This window comes from Cupressus sempervirens, chromosome 1 (genome assembly GCF_028749045.1).
Source record: "Cupressus sempervirens isolate cs-2001-9-10 chromosome 1, ASM2874904v1, whole genome shotgun sequence".
Classification (NCBI taxonomy): domain Eukaryota; kingdom Viridiplantae; phylum Streptophyta; class Pinopsida; order Cupressales; family Cupressaceae; genus Cupressus; species Cupressus sempervirens.
The window spans coordinates 48,708,883-48,729,106 of NC_143118.1; the positions used below are offsets into that span (position 1 = coordinate 48,708,883).

Below are 20,224 nucleotides of genomic sequence, written 5' to 3' on the forward strand. Positions count from 1 at the left end.
AGTTTCTGGTAATGCCTTTTGGCCTTACCAATGCACCAGCTACTTTCCAGTCCTGTATGAATCATATCTTCAACAAGCAGTTGAGGAAATCAGTTCTAGTTTTTTTTGACGACATATTGATTTACAGCAGTACTTGGGAGGACCATCTCAGACATCTCGAGGAGGTACTTAGCATATGGAGAGTCAGTCTCTATTTGCTAAGCTTTCCAAATGTGAGTTTGGATTGGGGGAGGTGTTATATTTGGGTCATGTGATCAGTGTTGAGGGGGTGAAGGTGCATGAAGAGAAGATTCAGACGATTCAAAATTGGCCTGTTCCTCAGAACATTACTGAGTTACGAGGGTTCCTTGGATTGTGTGCTTATTATAGAAGATTTGTGAAGGGTTTCTCACAGTTGGCAGCACCTTTGACAGATCTCACAAAGAAAGGATCGTTCAGATGGACAGAACAAGCACAGGGGGTCTTTGATAGACTCAAGGAGGTTATGAGTACTTGCCCCGTTTTGGCACTACCTGATTTCTCGCAGCCATTTGTCCTGGAGTGTGATGCGTCAGGCTTGGGTATAGGAGCGGTGTTGATGCAGAATAGACACCCCATTGCCTATGAGAGCAGGAAGTTGCAAAAAAATGAAAAGTTGTACTCTACCTATGATAAGGAAATGTTGGCTATTATGCATGCGCTAGCCAAGTTCAGACAGTATCTTGTTGGCAGTAAATTTGTGGTGAGAACAGACCATAACAGTCTGAAGTATTTCCTAAATCAAACAGAGCTCAATGATCGACAACAAAAATGGGTTAGCAAAATTCAGGCTTATGACTTTGATATCGAATTCATAAAGGGGAAGAATAATACTGTGGCTGATGCACTCTCTAGAAAACCTTCATTGGCTGCCCTATGTTCATTGAGCGAGATTTCAGCAGATTGGAAGGCTCAACTTTTAGTTGAATACTCCAAAGATCAGCATGCTTGTGAGATTATGGAGGGATTGATAGTGGATGACAGATACAGTGTGGTAGATGATATTATCTACTATAAAGACAGGGTTTACCTTGTTCCGGGTTCTCAGTTGAAATAACAAATTTTGCATGCTCTCCATGATATTCCTACAGCCGGACACCCAGGATATGGTAAGACTTACAGGGCGGTACGTGAGAGATTCTCTTGGAAGGGCCTCAAAGATGATGTTTTACGCCATGTCCGTGAGTGTATGACTTGTCAGCAAAACAAGTCGGAGCATACCTACCCAGCGGGATTATTGCAGCCCTTGCCTATACCGGAACAGAAGTGGACAGGGATCTCCATGGATTTCATTACAGGTCTTCCTCGTGTTCAGGGGAAAGATTGCATCTATGTTGTTGTGGATAGGCTAACGAAGTATGCCCACTTCTTTCCCATTGCATTAGATTTTACAGCATCGCAGGTGGCTGAGTTGTTCTTCAGGGAGGTGTTTAGACTTCATGGTCTTCCCAAGACCATTGTGAGTGATAGGTACAGCAGATTCATGAGTTCCTTCTGGCAGGAACTTTTTACACTAGCTAGTACTTTGTTAACACCTAGTACTAGTTACCACCCTCAAACGGATGGGCAGACAGAAATAGTTAACAAATGGGTTGAGGGATATTTGCGTAACTATGTGTCACGGCAGCAAAAAGCATGGGTGCGTTGGCTGCATTTGGGCGAGTATTGTTATAATACTACGCATCATATGTCCATTGGCATGACACCTTTCAGAGCTCTCTATGGATATGAGGCATTATCTTTCACTGATTTGGTATTTGGTGACAGTAGAGTTCCCTTGGCTCAGGATTGGTTACAAGAGAACCAGGATGTCATGAGATCTCTTAGGGAGAATTTGCAGCAGGCCCAAAATCAGCAAAAGATGTACGCTGACAGGCATAGGATTGAGAGGGCATTTGAGGTGGATGATATGGTTTTTCTGCGTTTACAACAATATCGGCAGAGCACCCTAAAAAGGGGGAGAGCTGAGAAGCTCAAACCACGTTTTTATGGTCCATACAGGATACTCAGGCGAGTGGGAGAGGTTGCATATGAGGTTGAGTTACCACATGGCAGCAAAGTTCATAATGTATTTCATGTATCTTGCCTGAAAAAGGCCCTTGGACAACATATTATAGTTTCACCCGAATTACCTCCTATGGATGAGGAAGGTAAATTGATTTTGGTCCCTAATGAGATTCTTGAGGTGAGGGAACGGCGGCTGAGAAGCCGGGTGATTCGAGAGTATTTGGTTCGATGGAGAGATCTTCCCATAGAGGATGCCACTTGGGAGGGTGAGAGCATTTTACAACATCCTACGTTACAGTTGCTTGTGGGCAAGCATCTCCGAGAGGGGAGGACTGTCATGTCCCCACTCTAGCTCAGTCTAACAGAGACATGTGAGTCAACTTATTATGGGGTCTTGTAGGCTGACAGGGTTGGATAGAGACCCAGTATGGTTATTCAGTGTTGGGGACTTGGTTTTCTCGTGGGTATTGATCAGTTGGGTGACGTTCCTTGTTTTTAGGAGGCAATTCCTACATTTATGGGGTTCATTCCTACTTTTTAGGAGGTATGATCATGCCCAGGGCTGAGTTTCCATGAGATGACCCTTTGGGTTCAGTTTCAGAGAGATAGGACTTGTTTCCTAAATTTTAGGAGCATCCCTAGATTTTAGGGATGAGACTGCCAGTGGATCCTTGATTTCCGACTTCAGTCACAGACAGGTGACAGGATGATTTTATGGTTTGTGATGTCAGTTGGGCAGTTTGTGGCTATTTGGGTTATATTTTTAATATTTCCTAAGTTAGCGTTTAATATTTAAATAAGGCTAAGTTAATAGCCATTTTGGAGTAATAAGGGAATTTTGGCCTCATCTGGATGCAAATCCCATGTTATGATAGCTCGTTGGAAAGGTCTTGAAATTCTTTAAATCTTCCTCTTTGGTCTCAGGGCAATTCGGTGAACGAATTTATTACTATGGTGGAAAAGGTCATTTTCTAGTGACATGGTCACTTTAAAATAAGATTTAATTCTTTTTTTTATAGCCAACGCCAATTGGGGGTCACTTTAGGGTTCGAATTGCTTTGCAAGGGGTTATAAGGAGATGGGCGCCATTTCTCATGATTATGCATATTTTTCAAACACTTCTTTTCAGATTTGCTCTGCTTGAGCAATTTGCATTCTGGGACACAAACCCCAGGGTAATTGCTGGCTGGGACGTAACCCTCAGCAGCATTGAGTATTGGTCTGTCAGTAGTTTCAACAGTATTCAGGAGGAAGGTAGACGCCACTTCAGCTTGGGCCTACAGTTTGTTTTGTTGGGCATTTTTTTGGCGTATGGGAGGTGAATTCTAGCAGCCGTACACTGCCATTTCTTGCAGCCGTACTTGCAGCCGTACTCTGTCATTTGCAGCACTTGGATACATAGAAAAATCGGTTACTCAGCAGAAGATTCTTGCATCTTATCAACCTGTTTTCATCAGCCAGTTGTGGCGTCATTGTTAGAGGAAATGTACTGGATCTTTTATTTGGCTCTATAATTCAGAGATCTGCCTGGTACGATTTGTATCAACTCTGACTTTACTGCATATTGTTATTTATTTTCAGACTCTTTTCTTGCCATTTGCTACTTCTCATTTCTATGTGGAATAATCATCAAAAACACAAAAACAAACAAACTCTTCTGCATTTCCGTCTAGTTCTACAAGAAAACATTAATAAACAGGAAAAAACAATAAAATAAAATAAATCTACAGCAGATTTGCAGTAGAGATCCATCAGGGATCTTTCAAGATGTGAAAATAAAGATCATATTTTTCTAAATCAAAGGAAGTACACCCATGACATCTTGACTAGATTTGGTATGATGGACTGCAAGCCCCTAGCGACTCCTATAGAAACAAATCTACATAAGTTAAAGAAGAAGTAGTGAATTCAGAATCTATTGATCCCACTCTCTACAGATAGATCATTGGATAATTTATGTATTTGGTAAACACTAGGCCTGATATCTACTATGCCACCAATGCATTAAGCCATTTCATGTGTGAACCAAAGAAGATTCATTTGATGGCTGCTAAACATATCTTGAGATATCTATGTGGTACTATTGGTCTTGGTTTGAAATACAAAAATGTTGAGATAAAACTTAAAGGATTTATTGATTCTAATGGGGTTGGTTGTTCCATAAACCGCAAGAGTACTACAGGGTGTTGCTTTAGTCTTGCATCAGCAATGTTATCTTGGTTTAGTAGAAAACAACCAACAATTGCTTTGAGTTGCATTGAAGCTAAATATATGGTAGCCTCCATGGGAGCTTGTGAAGCAGTGTGGTCAAGAAAGTTATTATTTGGACTATTCGGAAAGCAACTAAGCTCCATAGTGATTCATTGTTATAACCAAAGCTACATCAAACTTTTTGTTAATCATGTCTTTCACAATCAATCAAAGCACATCGAGGCTCCATATCATTACATAAGAAATATGGTTGATAGAAATGTTATCAAACTGATTTATATCAGCACTGATGAGCAAAATGCTGACTTTTCACCAAGCCCTTTGAAAGGTTGAAAATAGAGTACTTGAGAGGTAAACTTGGCATTACAAGTTTGTAAATACATTTGTAATTTAATATATTCATGAATAATTTAAATTTAAATTTTTTCATTTGTGTGTTATGAAAGGTGACGATCTTTCATGTGTGTGAGGTCACTATTGTAAGATGACAACCTTATCAATAGTTTGACCTATCTCCTAGATATGCTACATTAACTTGTAGCACATAAATGTGTTGGATGTCTCGGAGCAAGTGTTATCATGGTTCTTTGGGCCTGGGCTGGATCTTGCCGGATACCATAATATAGTTACTATTATAGAGTAGACTTAAGGTGGTGTTTCTTAACTTATATTAAAGTTATGTAAATTGCTTCAATTCCCTCTTTGCTAAAGAGGGAGTGTTGAGAAATTTAGGCTCATAGTGAATTGAAGCCAATTCTATATATTATATATTAATATAGATGTGTTGATGAAAACATAATATATGAAAGTTGATTTAATATGCACATAATTATATATATATATATATATATACACATAATATTATCCAAAGCATATTAAACCTTGCAAAGTATCAACTTTATCAAAGACCGATTATCGACCAAGTATCAACTCTCATTAACAATGATAATACATTGAGTTGGCAAGTAGTATGTGACAATAGTCACATGTAATATCAATTGTGACCACGTAGGGTCATGCCTCTATGTGGGCATGTTTTCAATGATATTTATATACCGTTCAAAGACTATTTAGGATCATCAATACAAAGCAATGTGAATCACAATCCTCCAATGTATTCAGTCTACCATCCATTTCATATTCCATCAATGATATATATATTCAGTACAGTCTGAAATAGATCTGAACTCAGAGAAGTTCATGTTTATTATCATCAGCATAATTGAATTGAAAAGAAAGTAAATCAAATATATATATCAGAATTCCAAGAGAGAAGTTGAATAAATACTCAAATCAGTACAGTATTTCTGCCAGCATAAGTTAGTTCGATCTCCACCAAATCAATCTATATATTTAACAAAATGAAGAGCAATGACGCTTTCACGATGCGGATATACAGGATGCTCCAAGGGTGTCCAAAACGTCTTTCTCTAGAGGCAGTGGCCACGATGACTCAGTTTAGAAGATTCTTTATCCAGCTCCACCTTTCTCCTATATAAGAATTGCTGGATTTGATGGTTTCCCCTGGAAGCTTCCTAGGTATTCAGATGACCGGATTGTGTTAGTAGATATGTGCTGACAGATCCTAGGAGTAAATGAGCCTTTTTTGAGTGCGAAGAAGGCAAGAATCTCATTTCTGATTATAGTAGGAGCATACTCGTGCTTCCCAATCAATTGCTAAAAATATGTTTAAGACTTTTGAAGAGAAGTATAAGCTTGATTCATATAAAGTAATCAAGTTGAAGTTCGACCCTATAGACCATGTTAAGGACAATCTATAGTCGGGGTCCTGAACAACATCTTTCTCCAGAGGTAGTGACCACGATGACTCAGTTTGGAAGATTCTTTATCTAGTTCCCACCTTTCTCCTATATAAATATCGTTGGATTTGATGGTTTCCCCTGGAAGCTTCCTAGGTATTCGGATGATTGGATTGTGTTAGTAGATATGTGCAAATAGATCCTAGAAGTAAATGAGCTTTGTTCAAGTGCAAAGAAGGTGATAATCCCATTTCCAATTATAGTAGGAGCATAGTCATGTGCTTCCTGATCAAATGCTAAAAATATGTTTAAGGCTTTTGAAGAGAAGTATAAGCTCGAATCGTATGAAGTAATCAGGCTGAAGTTCAACCCTGCAGACCATATTAAGGACAATCTACAAAAGGGGTCTTCATTCAGGCATGTTCCCACCCTAGAGGTCTATTGGAGAGATTTTTCTCAACGATGACCGTTAATCAAGTAAAGCTATATGGTGTTAATATTTATGTGGAAGGAGTCAAAGATAATGGGGAGAACATGCAATCTTCCACATACTTGAACCAAATTAAGAACACCATAGTAGATTGGACCCCTCCTCTTGGCCCTATTGTTGATACTTTAGAGGAATTAACTACTAGAGTTATTAAAAGAAGTTGGAATAGACAAATGGGTTGAATGGACCAAGGCTCGGAGAAAGTGAGCCAGTGATTCTCCATCAGGATTGCAGCCAATGCAGTCAAAGTGCATCTAGCAATTATTTGCCCCACTAGCTAGTAAGGTGGGAAAGTCCTCTGATTCCAAGCCATTTGATCCTCCGGCTGAAGAGAACAAGGCCCTGCTAGCTAAACTCCAGGAAGAGAGACATTTTGGTCAGATAGGTTGGAAGTGACTAGAAGATATGAAAGCAAGGGGTCTCCCCTTGATAAATTGAGTGCCCTGTGCATATGGATTGATATGTTGAAAGGGACTGTGTACAACAACATGGGATCTGTGAAAACAAGCATTGAGGAGTACAAGGATTATGCATCCCTATTGTATGAAATTATTAGAATGAAGAAAGAGAATGCCATCAACTTGGGAATTATAAAAGATGGGGACAAACCTTTATCCCATTGGATGATATCTCTCGAGTTTGAGAGAGAAAGCATGACGAAGGCTGAAAAGCAGCAGAGAAGACCTATCAAGTGATCAAGAAGATAGAGAACACAATTTATGACTATCTTTGAGAGCTACATACAAAGTCGCACGTCAAAAAATGTGGTGAAGTCATAGGTGTAAAACACATGAAGACAGCTTATCAAGACTTCATTGATGAACTAGTGCACCCTAGCAAGTTCCAGCCCTCGGATCTTCACACTCTAACTGCTATGGACAAAACATTAGCTAAGGTGTCAAAAAAGTTGCAGAAGAGGGTCAACACCTTGGAGGACTTAGCCATAGACCATGATTACTAGTTGGTTAGATTAGATAACACGTCCATTCCAAACCCAAAGGATCTTGTGGACATCATTGCAGCAATGAAGTGTCCTATAATGTCCCTACTTCTTAGGATGACTTTACCTATAGAAATTATTAGCAACAAGATTATTCAATTCTATTCTTATGATTTATATCTAGGAATTCCATTATTTCTACACATCCTTAAAGATTCCTTCAATCATGCTTTCTAATCCTCTAGGAGGATCCTCTATGTCCTAAGGAATGACCCACAATTATTTGGCCTTCTTTCTTGAAACTATGTTTCAAGATTGGCTTCATAATCCTTTGTGAGGATCCTCTGTGCTCCATAGGACGACCCTCAATTAGTTAGCCATCTCATTGAAGAGAGTATCATTAAGGTTTACCAAGTTTATCTATCAAAACAACTACAATTCTCATATCAAAGTCAACCATTATTCCTTACAATTCTTGATCTTAATAATCCAATCTAAATATATTTATTTCTAATTTCTTATTATAATATAACAATTACTAATTATTAGAATTCCTAACTATGATCCTAAGAGTTCTTACATTTAAATTATATAAATTAAATTACTAATAATACTATTACTATTACAAAATAACTAAATACCATTAAATATTCCTTACATCCACATATTCCTAAGTATAACTAATAATAAACATTACTTCATATAAATAAATATTCCTACACTACCCTTATACCTACTTACATTAGCCAATGGTGATGTGGGCACTACTATTGTTTTCCATACCCACCATGACGTCATGCACAATCACTTGAATGGGGTTGACTACCAATGTTCCTTTCTATCTCCCTATCGACAAGAGTGTCATCCCTTCTACATTTTCTTAGGCTTGCCCGATGACGTGGTTCATACCCTAATATGTTATGGCATTTTTATGTGTTCTCTCTCCACCTCCATTTCTTCTTCATTGAGTTCGCAATTTGATTGTGTGTTCGTTTCTTGAGAGTATACCCGCTCACCTGATACAATGTAATAACTTCCTCCTTGAATATTGCGCAAAGCTTGACATTTTTTATGTTCTTTTATTTTCTTTCATAGGTTGTATACATCATGTGTTTATATAGATCCCCCTATTTATATGTGGCAAGGGTTAGGAGTCGTGACCTATGGGTTTAGGGAATACAATTTAATGTTGAGTGGCTGATTTTCTTTATGGTATTTACTTATTTAATTGATTAAGTAATAAATTAGGAGTTTACTTTATCATTCATATGTTAACATCATTGACTTGAATGATCATTTATAATTATAAATATCATTTGGACATTCAATAATCATACATATTTAGTATTTTGAATATTCATCAATGGTGGTTATTATAACAACTATATCATATGACTAGATACTTGATTTATCATAATCTATAAAATATGTATGTTTTAATTAACTAGTATATGAAATATTTTAATAAATTTGGGTTTATGACATGTCACAAGCTGAATCAAGAAGCGGCTAAGTCAACGGGTGAGGGTAGCCAAGACACTATAGCTCCCCCTAATTGATCATTACTTTGTATCGAGTTGACATGTGTCATTCCTCTTTTTGCACTCTCTCCTATGTTCTGAAACTGTAAATCTTTGTAAGGGCCAAAGACAAGGGACCTATAAATCTAACTTTTTAATAATAAATAAAGGATTGGCAAATTTTGGTGTGAATCTCCCCTCTTTAGTTGGGACTATTGAGTGAGTAAAAAATTTACATCAAGATTGTTGTTCGTGGAGAATAGATTTGTGCTTGAATTTTGGAGTTGTTGATTTTCAATGGTCGTTGGGGGTTAACAGCTCTAGCAATATGTGTATTGATTAGTTTCATGTATTTTCTTCTTCCCTGTTTTGTTTTGTATGTTCATTTTGTTTCAGAAATTGGGATGTGAAGGAACTGGAAAATCATTAAGTTTAACGGTCGTTAGTTTGATGGTTTCTGCTGATCTGTGAGCCACCTTGGTTTTGTTCTATCTCCATTTCCTCTGTCTGTGCTTGCATTTAGGATAAAAATTACATATCATCCCATGAATAAAGTAGATGCATGTAGAAGTAGTTGATGTGCTGAAAAGAAGTTCAGTTATTTCCATGGTCGTGGGAGTAATTGGGCTGAAATCCTAAATTTCACCTAGGTTTCTTGTTGTTGTAGGAAATCTTAAATTAGCCTCTCTTGCTCTCTGGTTAAAAGCATATCTTGTAATTAGAGAAGGATTCAAAGTGATATTCGTTGCACATCTACTAGGAGGGAGCTCTACCTCTAAAATTCGAAGGAAAGCTAAAGGAGGAATGAAACCTAAATATGCTTCCCGTCTGTTGGTTATGAATTGTTTCCCTATAATGTCCCCACTAATAGGGTTAGTTAGGGACAAGTAATAACTGCAAAATAAATGTTAGAATTGCAATAATAATAAAACTAACCATATTATTTTACCCTCTAAGTTAACCCCAATCCTAAGGACATCTCCAGATCGGGCTTCTTAGCTCATAGCTACCTCACCGTCATCTTGGGAGCACACCCCTTAAGATTCTTCTTGGATGGGCATCCTCTATCCAAGGCCAACGACATATGCATATGTTTGACAACATCAAAATATTCTAGCACATGGAGATTATCCATTGATTCTCAGCTATGGTGGTCAGATGGAGATCTTAACATCTCACATACCCCATACTTTGAGTCTCGTTAATCTCCATGGTGTTAACCCCATGAGCTAACACAATATTATTGACAAGTGCAGTTCATTAACATGAATAAATTGATAAGCATAATTAAACTAATATAACCCATAAAAATACCTTTCTTACCTTCATCTTTTCTTGGTCAATGTGGCTCTATCCTTAGTTGCCCCTTAATGAATTATTCCTTCTAGATTATCTCAAATCTATATTTACTTTGTAAAATTCTTCCTTTTCTAATAATAAGGAAAGGATAAAATATAGTATTTTGTTTCTTCTTTTCGAAGAGTCAACTTTTCATAATCCAAATCCTTTGAAAAGTCACAACACTCCATAGTTATAATTCTTTCAAAAAGTTACAACACTTCATAACTAAAATCTTTTGGAAAAGTCTCAATACTTTATAATCACAATATTTTTGAAGAGTCATAACTATTCATAATTATGACCCTTTCAAAGGTTCACATCCTTTCAATATCATTCATACCCTTTCAGAAAGTCACTTCCTTATTTTCTTCATATTACTTTCCTATTCCATTTTTCGTTTTTGAACTTCTATCTTCTCCTCTTCATTTTCCCCTCTCTAAAATAAACTCTTCTCCTTTTTAGATCTTAATTTTAAAGAGTCATGTCTATTTGTTAAATCTCTCTTGACTTTAGATTTAGTTAATTTACATTATTCTATGTTATATTATTTATTTATTTACTTATTTGTGTTTATTATTATTTATTATGAAATTTTATTTAGAAAGTTAACATACTTTCTACAATATTGTCTCTTGTATTTAATTTTATTTCTTTATTTACGCTTTGAAAAGTTATTATTTTTTAATTATTTAAAATATCATACTAAATATTATTTCATTAATAATATAGATTAAATAATTATTATTTCCTAGTTTTACAAATATAACTTTATTATCATTATTTATTTAATAACATTTTATTATCTAATTATTATTAAAATTCTATCTTAGAATAGGGATATGACATTCCCCACTCATTGGCCGTGAGAAAGAGTCATTTCTATTTAAGACGAGGGAACAAACTGTCAACCAACATTATGTCATGATGATATTTAGTTGTGGGAGGTAATGTTTCTATCGTGTGACTAATTAGCAAAATTATGTTGACATCATTATGCATGTACCCTGTTTAGTAGACTTAAGTGATTTTATAGATTATACATCTTGTCCTATTGTGCTTTATCTCATGATGGAAATTGAATGTCTTAATGATAGTGGTTAATTGATTTGAAAGGACATCACATTGTAATGAATATGATCTATATGGGATGATTGGGATAAAAAGGGTAATTAAGTTCTTGTTATGTGATTATGGATTCTAATGTGAATTAAGTTAAGTTGCATTTTGCATATTGGAAAGTATATGAATTGGCTAAATGGTGAAATGAATTATATGAATGTTGTGATTTTCTACACGTCATATTCATGTTAGGATATGCTTATGAATTTTGGCTTATGATGATTTTTAATGGAAAGGAATTGAAATTCTGCATTTTACATTGATTCCTAAATTAGTGTATGTGCATTGACTATATGATTTAGAATAAGTAGAAGTGATCATGATGCATTATGATATACAATCTAGATTAGAGGATATCAATGAATCTGAAACATGTGGATGTTAAGTTGTGTGACTTGATTTTTAGATGTTGCAAATACAAGTTTATATATATATTGGTTATGTTATCACAAATGTTGGGATTTAGAAGTAGGATCTTTATGCTATCGTGTATATTTATTTTATGTATGCCTCGTATTGGACCACTAATATTTTGCATGAGTGTGCAATTAGTATAACCATGGTCAAATGGAGAACCTTCGCTAGGTGAAATGTTGTGAAATCCTTATGAACCCAAGGTTGACCCTAAAGAGGGACATAACCTAATTGTAATTGCGTTTTTTTTTGTAAAATTGTGTTGGAGTGAATTATGTAATTGTTAAATGTAAATGTGGAATATCCTTGTTGCATGCCTATTGTTTGTGAAGTGATGTGTTTAATGCGGTATCAGTTGACACATGTATTGTGATGCAGCATGCCAAGTGAGTTGGGTAGGTAGTAGAGTGACCCTTGAGTAACCATGTAGGAGCCCTAGGTGAGATTTCGTGCTTAGAGAGCCAAGATGATTGTCCCATCACCCAATTTCGTTGGTCAATTCTTGGTGGACTTTTGGAGGGTAAAAAGTGAATCTAAGGGGTAGTTTAGGCTTAAAATGACTTTCCCCATGGGTATGCTATGGGTTAAGGGGTATTTCTAGGCCAATTGAGCTTCTCAAAACCTAATGAAGCCCCTTTAAAAGTGCTTTGAAAGAGAGAGATGAATTTTGAGGTAGGGAAAAGGGGTTTCCTTTCACCAAAATTAAGAAATCTACCCCCATGATTAGGAGACAGTGATGGAAGAAAACCATTCATGAGATCTCCCACCATGATGGGTGGTAGGTGAGAGTGGATGGAAGTCTTCTTAGAGGAGTTTTGGAGGAAATTGTAGGCTAATGCCCACTCTCCAATTTTGGAGACCACTAGCGATGTTGGTAGATTTTAGGATTCCTAAGGATTTAGCTAAGGCAAGGAGGAAGCTTGGGGAGGAAGGAGAGAAAGCTTGTTAGAAGAGATCTCAATCAGCCTTTGTACAAGCTTGGGAGAAGAGGTTGGTACCCCTAATGGAATCAGGGCCTCCATTCAATTACCACACATTCACCCTTTTTCTACTGTTGATATTATTTTTTCAATTATTAATCCATTTCCCTTATTTTTGATAGCTATCCCTTTTTCTTGTTTGATACACACGATATTGCCTTCTCTAACTAATAGCCTAACCTTGGCCTAATTTCTTCATTTGATACAATGTTTGTGCTTCTGTGATATATAACAGATTCAAATGTGAGCCCCTTACTAGGATTTTTGTCAAGAGAACTCCAACATTAGTTTTAGGAGAAGGAAGAGAGGTTATTAGCCAAATTGAATTACATGTTCTAGAGATTGCAATAACTTTCACTTCTACTACTGAATAAATAAAGCTCAGATGCCAATGCAAAGCAGAAAACTCCTCTATCAAAACTACAGGGACGATTTCACTAGTGATATGATACTCAATGGGGATGATCCCTGGCAGGATTTTTGTAGCATAGTACACAAGATTTTAATATACATCAAAGAGCAAGTAGGTAAGGCAATGCCAAGTGTGTTTAGTAAAACAATTATAAGCACTTCTCTAGATTATTCTGCTACCACGGAAACATGCAAATACTAAGTTGACCAATAAGATTCATCATTGCCACAAATTGAGCATAGTTTGTTTTACAAAATACTTTCCAGTAATAAGAATACGAAAATTGATAAACTATGAAGGAATGATGGTAAAACAAGACAAGTCTCCGGCAATATTTGACAGTGAGCCATTTTTGCACCAACAACATAGAATATGTGTTCGAAGGTATGTTGTCCAGTTTGAATCAATGAAAAGATGTCGTCAGATGTCTTTGTCATGGATTAGTGTTTCTCACATGCAGGATCAGAAATGACGAGTCTCAACCAATTACGTCAATATCAATTCTGTGAATTATAGACTTAATATATATGAACAATGTTATCATAGAGAAATGATATCTTCATACTCATAGCATGTATGCATATGATTTGGCAATAACATTTGCAGCAGAAAGAACGTTGAAAGGATACAACGATGCCATCACCAGGGATATGTATGTCAACGTCAAATATATCACAGAGGCCATTAAAATATAAAAGACTTGCAAGATTGAGGAAAGTGGTGAAGAAGCCAAAATGATTCCACTACCCGATAACAATCCAATAACCATGGGTGAAGAGCAACAAGTTTGAAAGAGTATACCGCCTGAAGTGAAAGACTGCCATGCCCTAAGTTTAGTATGTGAAATCAAAATTTAGAATCTCGACAAAAGGCTAAGACATAGAGGAACAACAACATACTTCGAGGAGGAATTTTTCACATGCCGCATTCTGATTATTTGCAAACCCTCGCCCTCAACAACGACCATTCAAAAACTTGTTGTCGAGGAGCCTTTACTTAAAAATCCATTCGGGGACATTGGACAAAGAATCTCTAGGACAAGATTCATTAGTGTTGGTAGATACTCTCTCTTGATGCAGTATTTCTTCTTCTACATTCCTTCTTTGTATCAGGCAATGACCGGAGTTTTTCTTTTCTAGTTCTTTTCTCCGGGAGCTCTTTTGAACCAGTTATTAATATAAATATAATATTTTGCCAAAAAAAAAATATTTGTTTATAAAATTAAAACTGTCATTATGAAAGTATTGTTTACTTTGGAAAAGAGATGATTCTTCATCTTTGAAAAGTCACACCTTTCATTTGACTGAATATAAATGAGAGTTATTTTTGTAAAAGGACAAGGAGAGCAATAAGAAGACACATTCAAAACGCATTTGAAGAAGTATTGATATAATTTAATGAGAAGAGCAATACGAAGACACATTCAAATATAATTGTATGAGGAGAGCAATAAGAAGACACATTCAAAAAAGCATTTGAAGAAGTATTCATATAATTGTATGGAAGAATAAGGAGCTTAAATGACCTTGTAATATAAATTTATATATTATATTTTAATGATAAATAAAACTCTTTTTTGCTTTTTATTTATTTAAAACTGCAGTTGATTCATCCTTTATATTTATCTTTAAATTCCATAATCAGTTTATATATTAGATAAGTGGATATGGTCATTTAGAATCTTAAATGAGATCATCACAGATATAGTGAAATATCAAATTGCTTCCGTATTTGTGTCCAGTTTGTCTCCCTACCGAAGGAGTTAAGGTTCAATCTGGACTAATCCAAGATTGTGTATTTATCTATTGCATCTTGATTATTAAATTGTTGACAGTACATGCGTGTAGAATTTTATAAAGTTGTACGTGAAAATCTTCATTGTAGTTGACTCCATTGCCCAAATAAGCAAAGGTAGTGGTCTTTTTGTCATTGAAGTATTGGATTTATATTTGAAGTCAAAAAATCTATAACTTCCTTCTTACAAACCTCAAATCCATTGTTAAAAACTTTATACAAAACATTCATTTCAAACTATTACATAACTCCATATTAATCAAGTTCAAAGACCTTGTCAATCGGAGAACTTGCAAAGCTTAAATTCACTATAGAAAAGCTTTGGATCAGGTGATCAAGTTTGGAGTGAAGAAACACCCGCCTAAGTGTAGCGAAGCCTGAAGTGTAGGGGAATCAAAGAGTATTCCCGTTTGTTGGCCATAACTGATTGTGGAATCCTATTGGAGAATTGGCAAGCTCTTGGATTTCCAATCTATGATTTTGGGAACCAACAACCCCTATCTTGTGGAATTCATGTTTATGCAAAATATTGAATCAATGTTTTTCAAATTGTGTTACATTTTGTGTAGTGCTGCAAATTTGCATATTGTAGATGTGTTTTCTGAAGTTTTGGTGTTGTGTAGTGCCTATGGTGTTTATGTGAATTTCTTACGTTTTTCTTTGATTTGGCTGAATGTGTATGAGAGTTCAAGGTGAGCCTCACCCTTAAGAGGGAAAAAAAACCTTGTTGGGTGAAGGGTATGGGGAATGTTTTTGGGTGGAGAGTCTCTTTGAGAAGGAGAGGGATAACATATGGGTGTTACGGGCCCCATATGCCACATTTGCTTGGGGGCCATAAGAGATTTTTCTTGGGGGTCATAAGGGATGTGCATGGAGGTTGATTATATGTGTAAAATGTATGTGATAGCCTTCTGAAGGAATGTGTTGCTTATTTGCAATGTGGTTCTCCCCATTGTTGATTTCCACCTTCACCCTTTGAAAGGATCAATGTTGATCCTATGTGCAAGCCCTTGGATTGGGAGTGATGTGTAGTAATGCGACATTGTGAGTGTTTGTAAAATCTGTTGTATATTTAGTATGTGAGAATGGCTACAATTTTATGTGTTTTCCCCACCTAGCTAAGGTTATCCCAGCTCGAGGGTGGCCTTGAAAAGGCCTATGGCTGGGAGGTGAGCTTTCAATGGGCAGATGTGTATTTTCATTGCAGGTTTCTTGTGAAGTTCCAAACTGAAAGTGGAGTCTTGTTGTTGTTCTTGCTATTAAACATATTTCATTGTCTTGTGTTATGTACTAAGTGGAAGTTCAGGTTTTTTTGCAGCGGTTGTATCTGAGTTGAAAAGTACAAAGAAAATCTGTATTGACACTTTGTAAACTTGTGGAATAAGAGAAAAAGATGAGTAACAATTGCTGATAGGAAATGTTAGGAGTTTACTTGCAGTTTTCAGACAATGTATGTAACACACTCTATTTATTATTTGTTTAAGAGTATAGTTGGCATTTTCATTTGAGATAGGTATACAAATTGAAAGCATTGTATCTTAATGAAAATTAAAAGAAGTGTTTGCTGTTATACTATTCTTATTTTATTTCATCTTGGCTAAGTAGTAAGAATGCAGAAATCTGTATGATAAGAATGGAATACTACATTAGATTTTTATTATAGTTTCTTGCAAATGATAAGCAACATGTATAAAAATTGATTTAAGGAAATTAATTGTGCTACATGAATAGTAGAAGGAACAGTAATGGTTAAGCTCATTAACCTGAAATGTAGGTTTTGTTGTTATACATATTAACAGTAACGACCTTGCATATAACCAGGAATAGAAACATACGTATCCAAAATGCATTTTAAAAAAGAATATCTGGTTTTGTCTCTAGATTTTTGGACACTACAAGAAGGCATGATAATTCCAAAAAGTACAGAGAAGAAGAGTAAAGCAGGAAGTACAGAGATAAAGTGTAAAACAAACAAAACTTGGATTTGCAAAGGAAACGGTGGAGATCCTTTTTCTTATTGGGACAAGGTTTAGGTGCCCTTCCAAGTTCCAAAACCATTCAACATAACCTTCATACTGGCTGTTTAAAAAATAATGCTCTATCAACTAGCAAGCTCAGTCACTTCGTGAAATTGAAAATTCTTGGGAATGGCCTTGTCCCTTGGAATTTTCATTCCCTACAACTACTGGTTGACTATGGAAAATGGTAAGACCGAGTGACAACATCCACAAAAAACTGCATATGGAAACTGTAACACCCCAACTAGGATACCAAAAATGAAAAATGAGATGAGATATTTTCTTTCTACTTAACAATTAAAACTTAACATTTTCCATTTTTCAATAAGCTGAGGCTAATCCCAACCATAGTAATCAAGAAGGCATTGTGTTTGTAAGTGGGTCCAGATAATCCTTGTTTGCCTCAAAAAGGGTAAATGAATTAGAAGCCAATTACTTGGTGAACCGAGTAACACAAGGCTGAGGATTAAGGTGGGAGAGTTTGTCAATGACTTGGGGGTCTTCAAGGTTTGTGTTAACCTTTGGAAGTACACTTGTGCTATATCTATCACTGTGATTGTTGGGATACAATTTGTGTGGGAAGTAAGCAAGTTAACTGTGAGTCTAGTGTTCTTTTGGCAGAGTTGATGGTCATAGGGATTTGTCAAGGGTAAGGCACATAGAAACCTTCAAGGGACCCTTGAACATTGAAGTGGGGTGTGTTGGGAATTGTACAAAGTTTCTTTGTTGCAGTGCCATTAAGAGATTGTAAGATCATTGATTTCTTGTAGATTCCTTGAAGGACAGAAGGACTACAAGTTGAGACAAGTACCATTGGTTGGTGACAAGTACAAAGATTATAGAGAAGTACAAGAGGCATCGAAGTTGCTTCCATTGCCACTCTGCATCATAACTTATGCAAGAGTGAGGTCTATCCCACTCAATCTCTAAACTTCTAAAGTTCCTTAGAAAAGGCTTAGAAACTGCTATTCATAGCACTAACCATATCCCTAGGCATCCTATGAAGTCTAAAAATCTCCCTGAAGAACAAATCAGCTACCTATGTTGCAATGTGTGTTGCAAAAATCACAAAACAATGTGCAAACATAGTCGACCTGTCCATCACAATATATATGTAGTCCTTGCCCTGTACCTTGGGTAGCCTAGTGATGAAATCCATGGAGATGCATACCCATTTTTTATCTAGGAGGGGCAAGGGATGATGAAAACTAGCTAAACAATTGTGCTTATTTTTGTTCTATTGGCATGTTGGACACTATATGATATACTTAACGACTTAATTTTTAAGTCTTAAGTCCTTTCAATGCAATCAACTCTCAGATCTGCCCATAAGTCTTAAAGAACCCAGGTGACAGCCATAGGCATATCATGTTAAGTATTCAATATCTTCACCTTAAGCTATGGCACCAAATAAATCCTCTATTTATAGAGAATCAGATCATTACTCACTGTGTACTTGTCATCAAGAATAGCGTCCTCTATAATTCCTATTACCCAAGGATTTGTTGATGTGGGCTTTGTTCCACTACAACATGCAAAGCTCATAATTCTTAAAACCCATGGATAAACAAGCTCACCAAAAACATGTTCAATGTTCAATCATCACTGGTTCAAAAATTCAAACATATAATTGGTTCATTCATTCAAATATGTATGTATGTATGTATTTTCATAGTTTCATACATGTAACATGTTCAATGTTCATTCATCATTGGTTCAAAACTTCAAACATATAATTGGTCCATTTATCATTGGTTCATGAGTATTCATAAAAAAATTCTACAGCTATAGAACAAAGAAAAATGGTGAAAAATGCTTGAGAGATGAATGAATGAACATCAAATGACCAAATGCATACTTAATGGTTGACTTAGATGGTTTTTCGATTTTAGAAAAATTGAAAAAAGGCTCTCACAGCCTCGGGCGCTCATGGATTCAGCCTGAATTCCAACAAGATTCCAGACAGGCATCCAGATTCCTGGCTGGAATCTGGAAGGAATCAGAATCATACTCACATCAGAATAAGGATCCAGGGCTAAATGCAAGGATCCATTAACTTAGATTGAAAAGACTTGTATGTGAAATCGCTCGAAGGAAATTTGTAAAAGTGGAAAATGCATATTGGAAAACTTCATATCAGAAATTGAATGATAGAGAACACCATCATTTGCAAGCATATATTATTTGGCAAGAAATTTCAAAAAGCAACATCATTAGAGGTGGTTATTACAATATGATATACAATTTGGCTATGTTCCACAAGCAATCTATGGAAAACAAGGTGTAGGGCAATGTTTAAGGACACTACCTCAGTTCTCCTATCATCCTAGGAAAATTGAATACTTCTAGGGAGGTAATGGATATACAGGTAATGCTTTAGGATAAATAGATCCATTAAGATATTGATTCATCTACCACTGATTCTAAGGTCTGCAGGCTTCCTTAGCAAATGGAGAGATACTTTTCTAGTAACACTATTGTTGCGCGATATTTTATTACGATAAAACTAGTGTACATTTGCAATTTTCTAAAATAATATAAGCTGCATTTCTGCCCAACACCAGTCACCTGAAATATTGAACTATACACCTTATTCAATTTTAGTAAACTCTACTGACATGTGGATGAGTGAGATTCGAAAATACAGTCAGTTAAAAGATGGAAAATGTTTGTTATGTTCATCAGAGTTAAACACTTATGTAGCATATAGAATGTGTATGATTTCCCTGTCTTTGGAGATCAAGTTTCTCTTTAGGCCATTTATGGCCGTTGAGATCTTTTTTCTTAAAATGTTATTTGTTATTCATGATATCCTATAGTGAAAAAGATATATATAAGATCTAAATTGTATTTTAAAGAATCCATCTCTATCCCAGCCCAATCTCTTCTTGAACTGATAAATACAAGAAACAATAAAAAATGTTTAGGATCAGAAATAGTACTTTGAATAGAAGATGATTTGATATCATTCCTGCAGCTCCTGATACTGCAATTTTTATGAGCTTCTTCCATGTCTTTGGTTTTTCATCCTATAACAGGGAAATAATATCAAATTTAGAATTCAACTAACCATCATTCACTCATTTACCTACTCATTTTCTCTCATTAATTTTTTTAGACATACATTTTCTATTTATATGTATACCTCCTCTTTCAAAATATCATGGTATAAGACTATATCCAAAAATTAAAATAAAAGC

The 20,224-nt window shown here is 35.8% G+C and overlaps 1 protein-coding gene across 1 annotated transcript in view; it reads right to left on the reverse strand.

Annotated features, from left to right (window-relative positions):
- LOC149576111 (lactate/malate dehydrogenase family protein) overlaps positions 1 to 20,224 on the reverse strand; it is a 134,136-nt gene that overhangs the window by 99,278 nt on the left and 14,634 nt on the right. Inside the window, exon 3 of the mRNA XM_089816349.1 lies at positions 19,967 to 20,053. Within this exon, the coding sequence (XP_089672475.1) occupies positions 19,967 to 20,053 (87 nt within the window). The remainder of the gene's footprint in view (positions 1 to 19,966; positions 20,054 to 20,224) is intronic.